The following is an 18,770-nucleotide window of genomic DNA, read 5'->3' as shown; positions in this document are numbered from 1 at the left end:
TGTTTGACCAACTTTCAATTTTAATATACCTTTTTTTCTTGAAAAATATTCATGGTATTCAAAATTTCGACGAGCACCTAATATACGAGTAGATGTTTATATTGGATTGGATTTGTCTTTATTATTATATTATTGTATGTATTTATTTGATCTTTCTCTGAGAGAATTGTCTTGGATAGTTTTTTAATATCTCATTGCTGAAAAAAATGCTAATGAGGCAATCAGAGCCAGGCATAAAATAAGTAATCAGATTAGCTTTAGGGAGTAGTCTACTGCTTCCCCAACCTTAGAGCAGGGACCTATCAGAGCAGAGGTTCGGCACCGCCACCCCTGTCCATTGGGTTACCAGCACGACTTTAGTTTGCTGTCGAAGATCTTCGGATGAGGATTCAAACGTCCACACCTTAAAAGAAGTACAGATGACGGCTGAAGAAACCTTTTCATCGACGGAGCACTCCTGTACGACTGAGAACTTACACAAACCCTGAAAAAAAATACCTAACAGAAAATTTGGTCGAAATTTGACGACATTTGAAGCAGGTATCCCAGCAAACAATAGACAATGCAAAATTGCAAATATATATATATATATATATATATTTTTTTTTCATTGCATGGTGATGTGGGTGTTGTTTACATTGGGGTTATATTTTGAAACAGAACATATTTCCACTCATCCAATTTTAAAGATGAGCCACTTTATTAATGTTGCAACAGATTGAATTAGGACTCATCGCAAGCGCAAATATTTCTCTGTTAAAGTCAAAGCATAAGGAAGAGGAGACATCGTGGATGAAGACAAACGAGGCCTGCTATTGATTGTGTAAAAAGGTCACATGCCTTCCATCCTTTGCTGGCCTTTGAAAAGATGACCTTTTATTTTCTTTTGGCTTACAATGATGGATTGAGGAATTATTCCACACTTCAATGGGGAAAGTAATGTTACGCTTTCACAAGGGGGGTGAGCAACAACACGATGTGCTCACAATGTTTAAAAAAAAGCAGGCTTAATCTAAAATTACTTTTTTTTTTAAATGCAGGTATTTTTCAAATTAACATATAATAGATTGGATCGGATGTACCTTTATTTGTCTCGCATTGCATGGGGAAATGTACATTTCACAGCAGCAAAATTATCAAAGGAACAGGAAAGGAAAGAAACAACTAGAAAAGATTTTTTTTAAATTCAGATTTAAAAAAATCCAAATTACCATACCAGTCACATATTTTAAAATTCAACATTTCATGGTAATAGTCATATATTTTGGAAGGAAAACTGTGTGTTTTTATTAAGACTTTCAAAATGTTTTTCAAGGGAAAAATTCTCTGAGATTGAATTCAATATTAATTAAAAAATATTCTTCTCATAGTTTAATAATCTTATTTTGAAAAAAAAGTTCAAATTACAACTCACTTTAAATGATTTTATGAGAATAAAGGCAAGTTATTTGTGTAGCACAATTCAACAGCAAAGTGACACAAAGACACGGAGGAAAAAAACAAAGGGATTAAAAAAGGGAAAAAAGAACACCAATTCATTGGTTCAACAACCATTAAAGATCCTCTAGTTAAAATAATATATAAGAATAAGATTAAGCCATATTGTTTCATTGTATTTAAGTTGTATTTTATGACAGTTAAATATGTATTAGATTTTGTTATATACTGTGTATATATATTATTGAAACAAATGGTTTTTACCCAAAAAAATTCTCAAAGCAAAAAAAAAGCATTTTGTGGGTATAGTAAAAGTCAAAGTATGCAATCAAGTTTGTATAGAATAAAACCAGAAGAACAAAATCCATCAAGTTACAGGAATATTTTTGGAATGGTACAATTGCACGGGGTTATTTTAAGTCATTTGTTGAAGAATATTACAGATGAAAAAAAATAACAATAAAATAATTTCCCCCTTGCTACATCGAAATTATTTTACTAAAAATATAGCTATTTTTATGGTTATCCTGTTAGATCTCAATTTTTATTTTATTATTGTGAAAATAAATCAACAATAAAACATTTTTCCCCTTTGTTACATCGAAATTATTATGGTTAGTCTGTTACCTCTCCCATTTGTGTTCTGTTATTGTTGTATTCGTCTTGCTTTGTAAAAACTCCTTCATGTGTTTTTTTAAGTTAAAGAAGGGCAGTCACGGAAAGAAAGAAAAGGCATTCAAAAGCTGTTCGCCGAACGTGACGTGACGTCACTGTGGGTCATTTGAAGGTCATAGCTCGGAGGCGGGTCACGCAGAGTTCAGGCCGAGTGCTCACTGACTCCTTTTTTTCTTCTTGTACTCCTCGAGTGGATCCGTCCAACTTTTTGGTTTTGGTTCAAAACAACAAACTCTGCCTGCTGCCTGTTTTTTTGCGGCTCGCTGACACCGACAAGAAAAACGACTCATCGTCAACAACAAAACACCAAAGAAGAAGAAAATATGTTCGACTACATGGACCTTCAGGTGTTTGGCAGCGCGGAGCCGGCGAGCCCGTTCCCGGTGACGGCCGGCAGCCCGGACTGCACACGGCGGCGTCGCCTGGAGCGTCACTCGGAGCACCACCACCACTTCGGGGGGCAGCGACGCAGTGCCGCCGAACATTCGGAGCACTTTCCCGGACACTGGCAGTGTAAGTACACAACGAAGCGGACGTGAGTATGGCGACAATGTTGACGGTAACGAACCGTACTGGCCTGCTTTTCTGCTAAAGCAGTAAAACAAAAAGATATGACGTTACTTCGCGGAATGAAAGTCCTGAAATGTTGAAAGGTGAAATGTTTGGAAAATTGTGACTGTCTGCCTGGCTGACATTTGAAAAGACAACGATACAAATGTCAATTAAAGGCAGAGCATTGGACGATTCTATCGAACGTTATGCTACAATAGTGTGGATTCTTTTTTAATTTGACAACAAAGGGAAAAAAAAAAATCAGATTTATTTATTTATTTATTTATTTATTTATTTATGAGTAGGATGTACAAACTGAATTTTGTCATATTTTGCATTGTGTTATTTAATGTGTAGAAGATGAATAAATAAATAAAAAAATAAATTTTTGCACATTTTAACTCATTTACTTCACAATCGTCTTTTCATTTGTTTCCAGAACATTTTGCTCATTCTTTTCCATATCAGTAATATTTCAATTACATGTAAAAAAATCAGAATCAGAATCATCTTTATTGCCAAGTATGTAGAACACACAAGGAATTTGTTTAACACGCTGTACTAGTATCGTCGTCAAAAAAAAAAAAAAAAAAAAAAAATGTAACTCATTCGCTGCAAAAATGTGTCCACTCCAGTGCCAGGGTTTTTGTCATTTTCACTCAAATTCCAGGACTCACAGAATATTGAGTTTTAGGACTACATAAACATTCAATTCACCGTAATAAACTTGGACTCTCTTCTTTAATCAGAAAACAAGAGTTAATTTCAAATTAATATGGGTCTGGAGTTAGCTGAGCTTGAAATGGGGATGGCTGTACGAAAGGCAAATGCTGCCCCTAGTGGAAGGGAAAAACATTGCCAGAGGTCTGACCAGCGCTTCATCAGCATCCTCCCGCAAAAAAAAAAAACAAAGCCCGAATAAATTCGGGAATGGCGCTCCATGTCATATTTTCAATTCCCGAATAAATTCGGGAATGGCAGTCCATCCATCCATTTTCCGTACCGCTTATGCCTCATTAGGTTTGCGGGGGTTGCTGGAGCCTATCTCAGCTGTCTTCGGGCACGAGGCGGGGGACACCCTGAATTGGTTGCCAGCCAATCGCAGGGCACACAAAGGGTACAACAGTCACTCTCACACTCACACCGAGGGACAATTTGGAGTGGTCAATCTGCCTGGGGAATGGCAGTGAATTAGTTAAAAGACCGAATATACTTAAAACTCAAATTAAAACCTTAACTTGAAAGACAAACCCAGGCTAGGCCAAACCCTGTTTTGAAACTCCGACCCAGGCCGGGCTTGAAATATTAATTTCAAATGCTCACCTTTTCATGAAAGCCAAATTTGAAACGTTGTTTTGCAGCCATGGTAAACCCCGGCAGTTTGCCCGGTAGCGAGCGCACGTTGAGCAACTGCGCTGACTCCCCTCCGCCACCTCGCACCTACAAACCTTGCTTCATCTGCCAGGATAAGTCATCAGGGTACCACTATGGAGTCAGCGCCTGTGAGGGCTGCAAGGTAGGTAGAGCCCGGGTACCTCTGAATAATATTCTGCAAGTCAGTTCTTCAAACCATTTGTTTGAGTGAGAGTAAATAAGTATTGACTAAAAAGTACTCAATTACTCAGAAACAAGTGAAGAGTTTTCTGAAGTTCAAAATGAAATTTTTGTACGCTGATATTTGAGAGCTTTTTGGCACTAATGGCAGCACGTATTATTTTTCGTAAAGTGTAAGGTAAGCCTAGCTTGAATGCGTGTTGCAGATGTTATTTCACGTAAGTGAGACACTGACATTTTGTCAGCGTGTTCAATCATGTGACTGTTTGGCTGGGTTTGATTGGTCAGATGGAGACAAATGGTTACGTCTGATTGGATGAATGTACAAAATGTGAAGGCTCACAAAAAGCACTTGTAGGCCACACCTCACATCCACACACATTTGAGACACCAACAATACACTACAGTGTCGCTCGGGTAGACCGATGTTTCCTTGACGCCATTTTGTGACGTCTTGGAAGTACAGCGATACCCTGGCTTATGAACTTAATTGGTTCCCAGACAGAGTGTGTAAGGCGAAAAGTGTGTATCCCAAACATTAATTTCCCACAGGAAACCATTAAAATGAGAATAATCCGTTCCCAGGAACCCATAAAACATAATTTTCTACTTTCTAATTTTCTAAGCCTGAAAACTACACAAGATATACCTTATTTTGTGTATAATAAATGTGCTATGTATGCTATGTGCCATATAATTAAAGAAATAAACTGTACTATATAATAAAGTCATTTTATTAACCTTTGTGATGGTCGTTGATGGTTTGATGGAATGGAGTGGCCGGTGTCATCAGCATTAAATACTTGATGATGAACGTTGCCTTCTTCTTTCACCATCTTGAGGAATGATTCCTTGTAAGCTTTGGCAGCCTTATCGTCAGAACTGGCTGCCTCACCATGGCGAATGACACTATGAATCCCTGTACGACGATTAAAGTTCTCGAACCATCCGTGACTGGCCTTGAAATCATCAATGGATGATGAACTTCCAGGTTACCTCTTGACGATATCCGAGTGAAATTGCCATGCTTTACCAAGTTTCTCATCAATTGTGTTCTGTTTAGCTGGGTTGATAGCTTTTTGGATGTACACATGGCTTGTGCAGGTTATTTGTGGAGCCTGATTGATGGGATATTTTAACCATACAGTCTACACTCTGCCTTTGAACTATCAAAGTTGAAACGAGTCAAACTGTCACTGTTTTCTATCCATTTTCTTGCTCTCGCTCTGTCGTCTGCCCATCTATTTAATGTTTGCAGCTCTGTGTTTCTGTAAACCCCCCCCCCCCCACCACTGCTGCGTTCTTGACCAATCACGTGCGGCTTTAAGACTGGGGGCGGGGAATAGAGGACAAAAAAAAGTCCGCTCCCATTTCCTTGTTTAGGTAACGGGCTCGTTCACGAACTACACATCACTCATTGTTGCGCTCCGTGTGTATCCCGAAAAATAGTTCGTATGCCAAGATTAAATTCTCTTGAATTTATCGTTCGTATGCTGAAATGTTTGTTAGTCAAGGCATTCGTAAGCCGAGGTATTACTGTATACTGAAGTGAGTTGAGTAACTTCATGTCGACAAAACCATAATCATGCTGCCATTTGTGGCATTTTGATCCCAAGAAAGTATGCTGACTTATAATTAATAATCAAAATTATTGTCTTATAGCCATTTTTGCCTCGCGGTGCCAAGAAAGTACACTGAAGTGATTTGAGGGGCTTCATTTGAGCAAAAGCGGTGCATTGCCATGATTTAGTGGCATACGTTCACCAAGGGAGTATGTTGAAGTGAGTTGAGGGGTCTCATTTCAACAAGAGTATTTTTTTTATGGACAAAAGTAGTGCTTTGCCACCATTTTGTAGCTTTGTCGCACCAGGGTACTATGTTGTAGTGGGTTGAGGGGTTTATAGTTAATAGTACCTTGCCACTATTTTATGAAACAATAACAATGGGCTCGCTGTTTTGTAATGTTTCTCTCCCTCTGTCAGGGTTTTTTTCGCCGCAGCGTCCAGAAGAAAATGTCGTACACGTGTCAGCGAGACAGGAAGTGTGTCATCACCAAGGTGACCAGGAACACGTGTCAGTACTGCAGGCTGAACAAGTGTTTGGCTGTCGGCATGTCCCAACAATGTAAGTGCCAACACACCCTTTGACGGCTACCATTAGCATTAGCATCAGTATGGCACCATTGGAAACAGGCTTTAAAATCCCACTTTGAAAATGCAATTTTAAAAACTGAATTTGAAGCCATTGATCTGGCTCGAAGCCCTAATCTTGCCTTCAAGCACTAATATTAAACGCTAACCCCATTTTGGGCGACTAATCTGAGATCCTAAAACAAGCTTGAAACCCTAACTTGAAATCCTTCCCTCGGCTTTAAATTCTAATTTTAAACCATAATGATTGTTTTCAACTCAAAGCAAAGCAAACCATGATTTGAAAGCCTGGAATATTTGCTCTGGCTTTCTTGCGTGATGACCTTAATAAATGTACTCATTTTTGTTATTTTCACTCAAATTGCAGGATTCGCAGAATATTGAATTTTAGGACTACATAAACATTCAATGCAGCGTAACAAACCTTTGACGCTCTTCCTTCATCAGAAAAAAAACAGTTAATTCCTAAATTATATGTGTCTGGAGTTATATGAGCTTGAAATGGGGACGCCTGTCCAAAATACAACATAATGCATATACAGTAAAGTCTCGTTATATCGATATCGGTTATATCGATAGTACTGCTTATTACGATACTATTTCTATGAACGCAAGGAGAAAATTTACATGCCGCAGGATCGGATATATCGATACTCCGGTTATATCGATATTTTTTCCGACTCCCGAGAATATCCATATAACGAGACTTTACTGTACCTATATTGGTTGAAACTGTATATTGCCCGAGGTATTGGCCAGCGCATTATTGGCACCCAAGCATGAAAAAACAAGAACCCAAACAAATTCGGGAATGGCATTCTACTTCGCAGTTTCAATTCCGAATAAATTAGTGAAGAGCAGTGAATGAGTTAAACTGCTCATAGGGGCAAACATTGTTGTATCACAGGAAACATTATGAGACGACTGGGCCACACTGAACCTTACTAAACACCCTCCACTCCCCAAAAAATATAGAAGTTAGGATCGGAGTGAAGAACAGCATCCCCGCTTAGCCTATAGCTATGTGGTTTTTGTTTTTGTAGGCCTTGTTTTGCTGTTGTTGACGTGACAGTGTCACATGGTGCGCCGTGTCTACTCTTCAAAAGCTAAGTCATGTGCTTAATTTGCCCATCGCATGACGTGGGAAAAAAAAGGTTTTATTTATTTATTTATTTGTTTGTTTATTTATTCATTCATTTATTTGTTTATTTATAAAGGTTTGTATATTTTTACCTAATTATTCACCTGTTATTTATTTATGTACTCATTGATTCATATGTCTGCTATTTATTTATTTATTTATTTATTTATTTATTTATTTACAGTAAAGTCTCGTTATATCGATATTCAAGGGAGTCCGGAAAAATATCGATATAACCGGGACTATCGATATATCCGATCCTGCGCCGAACAGCATTAAACAAAAGCCGCCAAAAGAGGGCAGCCAAGCGCCATATAAGAAACCGAGCTGGCCATTAGCTCCCTTGATGTTCCCCCAATGTTGCCTCAAAATGGCACATATAATTCTTTAATGATTGTAAACATGTATGCTTTAATCTTCAGAACTACAGTGTATTTGAAACATTCATAACTGGATGTGTAACAAGAAAGCATATTATCCGAATCTGAAGCCATTGTTTGGATTCACAAGCAATGCAAGACGTCTTGGCGTGAAGTCATTTTTATTTGCATTTGAATAAAAAGTGACATCGGCTGTCCTTTAATACACAGTATGGAATGTTAATAATTTTCAAAATCATCGCGCTTCAGCCGACAAAACAAGAAACATTGTTGCAAAAACGATTGCATTCATATACAGTACAGTGGGCATGTACATAACACAACAGGGAAACTGCAACGCTTACATCTTACTGTATTATCTATACAATTTAAAAAAAGTCATCAATCTTCTTCTGCTTCCCATTTTTACCTTTTAACACAAACACTTCAATCTCGTCTGCTACACACGAGCTAGTGTCTGAAAATGAAAATGGCTCTGCTACACGGGTGCTGGGCACGTAACCAAGTCACCTGACCAAGTCGACCAATGGCGCGACTGATGGCGTGACACGTAACCAAGACACGTGACCAAGTTGACCAATGGCGCGACCGATGGCGTGTCACGTGACAAAGTCACACGGCCAAGTCGACCAATAGCGCGACCGATGGCGGCTCATGTGACCAAGTCGACCAATGGCGCGACCGATGGCGGCTCACGTAACAAGACACGTGACCAAGTTGACCAATGGCGCGACGGATATATCGATATAAACAACAAAAATGGCCGGCGGGGGATGAAAAGGAGCACCGTAATAACCGGATTATCGTAATAACCGGGTATCGTACTAAACGGTACTAATTATACATAAAAATACTAGAAATGTGCAAGGGAAATGAAAATAGTATCGTAATAAGCGGTACTATCGATATAACCGATATCGATATAACGAGACTTTACTGTATTTATGTTATTTTTTATTTGCCTGTTATTTCTTTAATTACTGAATCATTTATAAGCTTTTTATGTATTTATTCACTGTTCATCCATTTATTTATTCTGCTCTTATTCATTTACTCATTCATTCATATGTCTGTTTTTTTATTTATTGGTTGTTGTTTTCTTTTGTTTATTCATGCATGTATTTATTTTTCTATTTATTTATCTATTTGTTTTTATGTTTATTTATCTGGTTATTTGTTTGTGTGTTTATTTATTTGTTTGTTTATTTATCTTTCACGATGAATGTGCAGTATGGCCCACCCGAGAGTGTACTTGTTTTAATTTTGCATTCGACTGTATGGCCACGCCGCCGTGGTATTTTGGTTGACTTAATCAGAGCGTGTGTGCGCACGAATGCTGCGCGCACAATGCACAGTTTTGTTTTGTTTTGGGTTTTTTCGCCATGTCAACCGAATGCCTTCCTATCATGACAATAGTCAACCGACAATAACCTCAGTTTTTAGTAACTGGCCTTGTTTCGTTTTTGTTTTTAACTTGAGCACCTCTCCCGCCCCTCCCAAAAAATGACAGTGCATGCGCCTGAAAATACGTATTTGTGACCCACATAGCCCAGCGGGCACATGCGTGTGAATTATGTAGCAGGTAGGCTCTGTCATTGGTCAACACGTGGCCACATGTCGCGGAGGCGGGCAGGCTGTGGTACATTACATAAGGGCGGCGTCACATGGTGCGTGCACACACAGACACACGCACACACACACACACACGCATATACACACGAACACACACAGACACACACACAGGCGGGAAGATGGAATAAGGACGCAACATGAGCTCTTCACATTGGACTCTTTACACTTTAGCAAGAGAACAAGAAGTAGGGCAGCGTGGCCTGTTGCGTAATAGCATCGGTGCACATGTGCCTCAGTCAGTGGGACAACGTGGGGAAATGAGTTTGCGTTACAAATGTGTTTGGCTTTTGAAACAGTCTTTCGGTCACTGCTTTGTTTGAGTTCAAGTGTTTGTGTTCCATACTTGTTTGAGGGTGAAAAACCTGCTTTAGTCACAAAACAAAACAAAATAATTCAAAAGCATCAAAGTTTAGACCATGAAAGCTTGGAATAGTTGCTCCGGCTTTCTTGCGTTATGACCTTAACAAATGTACTTACATTCAGCATGTATTCACTAAAGTACTTAAAGCACAGCCGACGTCTCCGGACAAGTTGTGTCCATAATTTGTAAAATGGCTTCAAATGACTTCTACTGAGCGTATTTTACAAAGATTGCACCGCATATAGCTATATTTTACGTTTTAAGACTTGTGCTGAATATTCCGGAAGTCTTGTTTTGAGTTGGTGACGAGTCTGTACGTGACGTCACTGAAGAAACGCCCCTAACCGAAAAAAAAGGACACATTGTAGCAGTCCTTCCATCACGTCAATGCTTGTTTGGTCTGAAAACCTCATGCTGCGCCAGAAGAGGGCGTCCAAGCTCCATATAAGGAATTTATCAGCCTGTGGAAACGCAATACACTGTCATGTCTACAAGAGGTCGCCATTTTCTGCCTCTTTTCTGGGACGCTACATTGTAGTTCAGATGCCTCAAAATGACATGGAATAAATTCTTTAATCGATTGCAAACATGTATACTTTCCTCTTCAGAACTATTTGAATCATATTCATAACTGGATGTGTAACAAGAAAGCATATTCTCCGAATCTGAAGCCATTGTTTTGATTCTCCAGCGATGCAAGACGTCTTGGCGTGACGTCACGAACTTTCTGAAAATGCTCAATTCGCAGCTCAATTTTTTGCAGATTTTGGACACTTTAAGTCATTTTTATTGGTGTTTTGCATTTGAATAAAAATATCATACTGCGTGTTTTGGGTATTTTAGATGCTATAAAACGTTTTTCTGATGTCAGTTAGGAAACAAAAAAGTGACGTCAGTTGTCCTTTAAGTGTCTGACTGTGCATGCAAGTCATTCACTGCCAGACGATGTGCAAAAATGTGTCCACTTCTGTGCCAGGGTTTTTGCCATTGTCACTCAAATTGCAAGACACACAGAATATGGAGTTTTAGGACTACATATACATTCAATGCAGCGTAAGAAACCTTAGACTCTCTTCTTTCTTTTGTATTTTATTTATTATTGTATCTGTTTTTTTCTATGCTTGTCTGTGACTGTAAAGTGTCATTGAGCGCTTTAAAGGGCACTTGATAATAAAATATATTATTATTATTATTATTATTATTATTATTATTATTATTATTATTATTTCATCTGAAAAAATGAGTTAATTCCTTAGTTATATGGGTCTAGATTATCTGAGTTTGAAATGGGGGCAGATGTACAAAAGTCAAATGCTGGCCCTTTGTGGGAGGGAAAAACATTGTCAGAGGTCTGACCAGCGCTTTATCGACACCCCCTCAAGAAAAACCAAAACCCGAATAAATTCGGGAATAGCGCTCCACGTCATGCTTTTCAATTCCCGAAAACTATTTTTGAAATGACCATTTATTAACATCATTTTTTTTACATTAGCATTAATATGAATGGTTGCACTTTCTATATAAAATGACTAATTTAAACTCTCCTTAAAATTCGACATCAAAATGGAGCATTAAAATTCTTGTAAAAATTTAGCATTACATATTACTTTATGAATGTCAATGCAATTAAACGCTTGTCTAGGTCACATGATATATACCGCTAAAATTAGCCCACTGTAAGATAGGAAAATGAGTAAAAAACAAATGTCTTATTTTGTTATTTTCATTCATTAAAAAACACACAAAAACTTTTTAGATTCCAGCTCTGGCTTTTCTGTGTGAAGTTTCCATGTTTTACCTGTGCCTGCGAGGGTTTTCTCTGGGTACTCCAGTATCCTCTCACGTTCCATGAGAGGCAAATGAATGAAACCCTCTAAATCAGTGGTCCCCAACCTTTTTTTGCGCCACGAACCGGTTTAATGTCAGACACTATTTTCACGAAGCGGCGCATAAATACAAAAAATAAGACGTTTGTTTTTTACTCATTTTCCTAGCTTACGGTGGGCTAATTTTAACGGTATATATCACGTGACCTAGACAAGCGTTTTGACATGCGTCAAGACTAAATCATAGATGGATGTAATCTGGTAATTTTTCATTTTATGTAAATTATTTATTCTTTCTGCGCGGCCCGGTACCAAATGACCCACGGACCGGTACCGGTCCTCGGCCCGGGGGTTGGGGACCTCTGCTCTAAATTGTCCTGAGGTGTAATTGTGAGCGCAGATGGCTTTGTCTATGAGTGCGATTGACTGATAACCAGTTCAGAGTGTCCTCTACCAATTGCCCAAAAATGGTTGGGTTAGGTTCCGGCACCCCCCGTGATCCTTGTAAGGATAAAGGGGATCAGAAAATTAATGAATAATAATAATTAACATTTGGCATGTTGATAATTTGCTGACTTCAGCAGTGAGGAATGACAGACCGAGTCAGAAGAAGGCCAAGAAAGAGGACGAGGTTCCAAAGATGGCCATCGGCGACACGTACGAGATGACGGCAGAGTTGGACGCCATCGTGGAGAAGATCTGCAGAGCGCATAGGGAAACATTCCCACCTTTGCGCCAACTCGGACAATACACTACGGTGAGTGTTGACAAAATAAAAAAGTACCTTGAAGTAAGTTGAGGAGCTTCATAATTGCATTGGATTGGCCTTTATTAGTCTTGCAGTGGATACATTTACATTTCACAGCAGCAAAGTGATGAAAGTAAGTGTAAAGGAAAGGAAGAAGTAAAAAACAAAATACAGCAGCTGCTGTAAAGTCAGACACTCTCGCAGCACCATCTTGAAGTCAAAACAACAAAAAACAACATGTGACACAACGCAAAAGCCACAGTCATTGAATCTTAACCACTTCCTGCATCCTCTTTGTTGCGTGAACCAGTTTTAGATGAAAGAGGAGAGGAGCAAAGTGTCCTTTTCACAAGTGGATCAGGGGCGTCATGGTGAAACGTGCACCTCTGCTACAAGCTAAATGTTGAAAGCAAACACTAAGATGTAGAATACATTGACGAAAAGAGACTGTTTCACATCTCCTGTCCCACATAAATCCGCTTCAATTCCAAGCCGCGACAGTTGCACATACGCATCGCTCCTAATCAACGCGGATGCGCGATAATAACTAAGGTAGTGCTTTTCCACTAGCATGTGGAATCATTTAGAAATTACGAACATTTCTGGTTGGGTTCAGTACCTCCAACAAGTTCAAGAACAACTAGCCTTGGAGCTTCCTAATTAGTAATACAAACCAATGTATCTTAAATTATAGTAGGTCTGGGGCTGTTTCTTTAAACAATCAGATTAATAAAATTCACGATGGGGACCGGTTTCAACACATACTGTAAGTTTAAAAACTGCCGTAACTTTTCATCTGTATCAAAAAAGTGAGGAAGAGGAAAGATGCAAAATTGACAATGGCCGTTGATGTCGTAACAGGTAAATGCCCTCTTTTAAATAAGCCTGACGAGTAAAAAAAAAAAACATTGTGCAGAGAAAAAGTTCTGCCGTGATTCTAATTTGCAATGAAACAATACCATGAATGAAACAGTTGAATATCAGTGGCACTTGCCCCATGCTAACGTTAGCATCAATATACTTCTGCGAGAGTCAGCAGAAAGCAAGCGTGCAAGCTAATGAGCAGTGTGCAGACTAGCTAGCAGTAGCTTCGCCGATGGAAAGTTGACTTTCATTCTGATCATTTGGCGAGATTTTTTTACCAATCACGAGGAACGGAAAACTATTCATATTAATGGTGAGTATTATCCCAAGGTTATTTTAAATCATATATTCTGACATTTTGTTGAAATCACGTGCATGCGTGTTTGTGTGCATGCGTGTGCGTGTGACTCTCACTGAAAAAACATTTCATTTCAATACAGTATTTTACTTTTATGGCTGTCTTATTCAAAAAGGTTCCCGAGCCCTGTGCTATGGGAAGCAATACTTTGAATACAATATCATTTTTATGAACGCACTCATCAATCTTCAACAAATTCAAGGTAACACGAATTACCTTTACTTATTTACTTTACTAGGGAGAATAAATGTTGACAACCAGCTACGAGATTTACCCTTTACAGTATCCTGTATACATAAAAATACTGTACATGTTCACTCGTTAGCCAAAGATGCTAACGAGCGAAATCGTATCGTTAGCCTCAGTTTGTTTCCGCTGATGTTACTTCCCAAAGCATAGAAGAGAGCAGCAGTCGCAACTTAGTTCCTGAGAAGTACTTTTGGTCTTGTATGGCAGCTTTTCTTGATTTTTTAAAATATATTTTTGTTGACATGCCTCGTCCGAAGTGTTTTTTGCGTTGTCTTCATTGGTTGGTCCAAGCAAAACTTTACAAGCTATCAAAACGTTTTTTTAATCAATCTCTACAAACTAATACATTTTGTCATCTTCATATTTGGTGAGTGTCGTGCATTTTATTGATTCTGTGTTCTTGTATCTTATTATAACAATATTGATTTGATGGTACGCTGCAGCGCTATAGTATTGACAATCTCTCTGAGTGAATATGAACTCTTGGGCCATCTCAACGTCTTCCTCTCCATGTAGAAGTCCAGCTCTGAGCAAAGGATCCAGTTGGACTTGGGTCTTTGGGACAAGTTCAGCGAGCTAGCCACCAGGTGCATCATCAAGGTGGTCGAGTTTGCCAAAAGGGTGCCCGGATTTACTAGCCTCCACATGGCCGACCAAATCACCCTGCTTAGGGCCGCCTGCCTGGACATGCTGGTGAGAAACTATTTTCTACTTTGAGCAAATGGCGCTTTGTATCACTGAAAAGTTGGATTTGGATGGCATTTGGTGAAGGAACCTGAATCCATTGTATTGAACTCATTCACTGCCAAAAATGTGTCCACTCCAGTGCCAAGGTTTTTGTCAATGTCACTTGAACTCCAGGACCCACACAATATTGAGTCTTAGGACGACATAAACATTCAATACAGCGCTTTATCGGCACCTAAGCATGACAGAGAATATTGAGTTTTAGGACGACAAAGATTCAGTACAGTGTTAGAAACCTTAGACGCTCTTCTTTCATCATAAAAAAAAGAGTTCATTCCTAAATTATGAGTTATATGAGCTTGAAATGAGGGCGGCTGTCTAAAATACAATGCAATACATAAATATTGGTTTATATACAGTAAAGTCTCGTTATATCGATATTCTCGGGAGTCGGAAAAAATATCGATATAACAGTACTATAACAGTACTATCGATATAACCGATATCGATATTACGAGACTTTACTGTATTTGCGCTTTAACAACAGCTGAAGCCGGAACAAATCAAACATGGAAAAAAGGCAAATACTGCCCACTCGTGGAAAAAAAAAAACATTGCCAGAGGCCATGGTCAGTGCTTTATCGGCACCTAAGCATGAAAAAACAAAACCCAAACAAATTCAGAAATGGCGACCTATGTCATATTTTCAATTCCCAAATAAATTTATGAATGGCAATGAATGAGTTAGTAGTAAGAACATTAGTTGCTTTTGGATCGGAAATAAATTCAGTCATGTTTACCTGTTTGTAATTTTTTATTTGGGAGGGGGGGTCACTGCTAATTTCAAAACTCACCAATTTAACGTTTTTGTATGACTTTCTAAAATGCTAGAAAATGGCAAAGAGGAAAGTAGTGCTTTAGCGCCATCTGTAAATTCTGTATATGCAGGTGCCTATCGTACTGTATCACAAATTATAAGAAGTTCCAAAAGACAAAATAAAAAAAAGTTCAGAGGAATCCCTTTCAGTTTTTGTGTTAAGTTTATTGTCTCCTGGTTGTTGAGATTCTGAGGATTTGTGCTCGCTACACACCCGACAAGGACACCATGACCTTCTCCGATGGCCTGACCCTCACTCGAACTCAGATCCACAATGCCGGTTTTGGGCCGCTCACAGATCCGGTTTTCACCTTCGCTGGACAGATGCTGCCTCTGCAGATGGATGATGCCGAGAGCGGACTTCTCAGCGCCATCTGCCTCGTTTCTGGGGGTACCGCATGCTCCTGTCAATACCTTTTCAACCCTCGTTTCACGATATTACAAATTAACTCATTCACTGCCATTCACAAATGTATTCAGGAATTGAAAATATGACATACAGCCCCATTCCCGAATTTATGGGTTTTTTTTTCATGCTTGGGTGCCGATAAAGCGCTAGCCATGGCCCCTGGCAATGTTTGTCCCTTCCACAAGGGGCAGCATTTCTCTTTTTCCCATGTTAGAGCTTTGTTCCAGCTTCAGCTGTTGTTAAAGCGCTATATCAACCAATATGTATGTAATGCATTGATTTTGGACACCCGCCCTCATTTCAAGCACATATAACTCCAGAACCATTTAAGTATTTTTTCTGATTAAAGGAGAGAGTCTAAGGTTTTTTACGCTGCATTGAATGTTTCTGTAGTCCTAAAACTGTGGGTCCTGCAATTTGAGTGACAATGACAAAAACCCTGGCACTGGACACATTTTTGCACCTCTGGTAGTGAATGAGTTAAGAAGAAAAATGTCCAGAAAATTCCATAACAATGGTTTTATTTCAATGTTTTCATAAATTGATTTATGGAGCTTAAAGGACAACCGACATCACTTTTTTGTTTTCTAACTGACATCAGAAAAACGTTTTATTGCATCTAAGAAACCCAAAACACGCAGTATATTTTTAGTCAAATGCAAAACACCAATAAAAATGACTTAAGTGTCCAAAAACTACTTCAAATTGAACCTGGAAGTGGCCAGTTTCAGAAGGTCCCGCCCCCTTGTTCGTCGCGTCACCCCCAAGACGTTTTGCCTTCCTGGAGATTCAAAACAATGGCTTCAGATTCGGAAAATATGCTTTCTTGTTACTCATCCAGTTATGAATATGATTCAAATAGTTCTGAAGAGGAAAGCATACATGTTTGCAATCGATTAAATAATTTATTCAGGTCATTTTGGTGCATCTGGAGAGGAATGTAGTGACAAATTCTTTAGTACTCACAGTACCCAAAAAAAGGCAGAAGAGGGCGACAAAGCTCAGTGGAAATTGTCTCCTGGGATGTTTTGTAAGTGAACATCAAATACACTGCAGAAGTCTTGGCGCAACACACAACGATTCACCATCGCGTTATTTATGTGTTTTCCTTCTAATTTCGTCATCAACACGAAGTTTTCAGACCAAACAAAGTACCGCAAAATGCATTGAGGTGATGCAAGCTATGTCTTTTTTTGGTCAGGGGCGTTCCTTCCGTGACGTGACGTTAGGACTCGTCACCAACTCAAAAACCTTAAAACGTAAAATACAGTAAAGTCTCGTTATATCGATATTCTCGGGAGTTGGAAAAAATGTCGATATAACGACGGAATATCGATATATCCGATCCTGCGCTGATCTCCATTAACAAAAGCCGCCAAAAGAGGGCAGCCAAATATGCAAGGGAAATGAAAATAGTATCGTAATAAGCGGTACTATCGATATAACCGATATCAATATAACGAGACTTTACTGTATAGCTATTTGCGGTGGAATCTTTGTAAAATACGCTCAGTAGAAGTCATTTGAAGCCATTTTACAAATTATGGACACAACTTGTCCGGAGATGTCGGTTGTCCTTTAAACTCTGGCGCTGTTTCGTGAAACACACAGAGGATATGATCCAAAACTAACACATAACGAAAAACAAGTACTAACAACATTGTGATTTTGTCAGTCAGCGAGCTTAATGCTAACATATAATAGGAAACGCCATGGATGTGCTAATTATAATAATACATTTCAGAGGTGTAGCTGTATTCTTTTCAAGCAACGTATTAAACAATGAAAACAGACACAAACACAAAATGACCCATTCATGCCTTTCATTTTGAATTTATTTGTTTTTCCAGATCGGCAGGACCTTAAGGAGCCCTCCAAGGTGGAGGTGCTCCAAGAGCCTCTGCTGGAGGCTTTGAAAATCTACTCGCGAAAACGTCGACCCAGTGCACAACTCCTGTTCCCCAGGGCGCTCATGAAGATAACAGACTTGCGCAGCATCAGCGCGAAAGGTGCCTCCCTCTGACCCCCCCAAACCCCACCCAATAAAACTGCTTGAAACAGAGCTTCTTGAAATATAGACCTTACATTGCATAGTCTTAACCTTATCCTTGATATCAAAGTCAATTGTAGTAACCACTGGCCCTTAAAGGGTTAAAAAAATTAAATGCGTGTGTTTTTTTTTTTCCTTTCAGGAGCGGAGCGTGTGGTCACACTGAAGATGGAAATCCCGGGCGCCATGCCACCTCTGATCCAGGAGATGCTGGACGAGGTCCCGGAAAACAAAGACCATAGCCAACACTCGGACGGTCGAGACGGTGGAGGGATGCGCTCATCACCTTAACCATCTCAGGAAACACCAAGAAGAAAGTAAAAGAAGCTAACTTTTTCTAAGATGTTCCGTATGTATTTATATTGCTTATGCATTTATTTTACCTCATGTTAAATATCAGGGTTCAAAGTAGGAGTTAGTTTCTGGATCTTTTACAGGCATTAAAAAAATCTCTAAAGTGTTAGCGACACAGTAGCACAGTATAACATCTGCTTGCTATCATCTGCTCTGTGCTACCTTTTGGCACCATCGAAAAGGGGCAGGGCTAGTCACTTTTGTAAGAAACAGCACTTGCGGTAAGGTCATGAAGACAAAAAAAAAATTAACATCTCTTTTTTTTGTGAAGTTTACATTTGACAAATGACAAGAATATACATTTGAGGAAAAACATGTTAACACTCCATTTATATAGTGGTCACTTATTTGTATGCCGCGTCATTGGAATAACTGAATAGGTTCCGTGTGTAATTGGATTTTTCCATCAAGGGGGAAAAAAAGATGGAGGCAGGTTGATAATTGGCTTGCCACGTGGGCCCGTGAT

The 18,770-nt window shown here is 39.1% G+C and overlaps 1 protein-coding gene across 2 annotated transcripts; it reads left to right on the top strand.

Moving 5' to 3' along the window:
• Positions 1 to 92: 92 nt before the first annotated feature.
• Positions 93 to 18,291, top strand: LOC148896308 (retinoic acid receptor beta-like). Of its 2 annotated transcripts, none has more exons than XM_088999458.1 (8): positions 93 to 2,625; positions 4,026 to 4,180; positions 6,201 to 6,342; positions 12,293 to 12,465; positions 14,444 to 14,620; positions 15,678 to 15,882; positions 17,751 to 17,909; positions 18,093 to 18,291. In XM_088999458.1, exons 1-8 carry the CDS (start codon positions 2,436 to 2,438, stop codon positions 18,239 to 18,241), a joined length of 1,350 nt encoding a protein of 449 aa, XP_088855584.1. In that variant the 5' UTR covers positions 93 to 2,435; the 3' UTR covers positions 18,242 to 18,291. The 2 variants fall into 2 exon arrangements, with proteins under 2 accessions (XP_088855584.1, XP_088855583.1); XM_088999457.1 differs by having other exon boundaries at positions 12,290 to 12,465.
• The last annotated feature ends 479 nt before the right edge of the window (positions 18,292 to 18,770 follow it).

Source organism: Hippocampus bargibanti, linkage group LG06 (genome assembly GCF_051943395.1).
Source record: "Hippocampus bargibanti isolate YZ-2025 linkage group LG06, ASM5194339v1, whole genome shotgun sequence".
In the NCBI taxonomy this organism is placed as follows: domain Eukaryota; kingdom Metazoa; phylum Chordata; class Actinopteri; order Syngnathiformes; family Syngnathidae; genus Hippocampus; species Hippocampus bargibanti.
The sequence above is the reverse complement of the archived record's forward strand: the minus strand, read 5'-3'. Positions and strand labels throughout refer to the sequence as shown.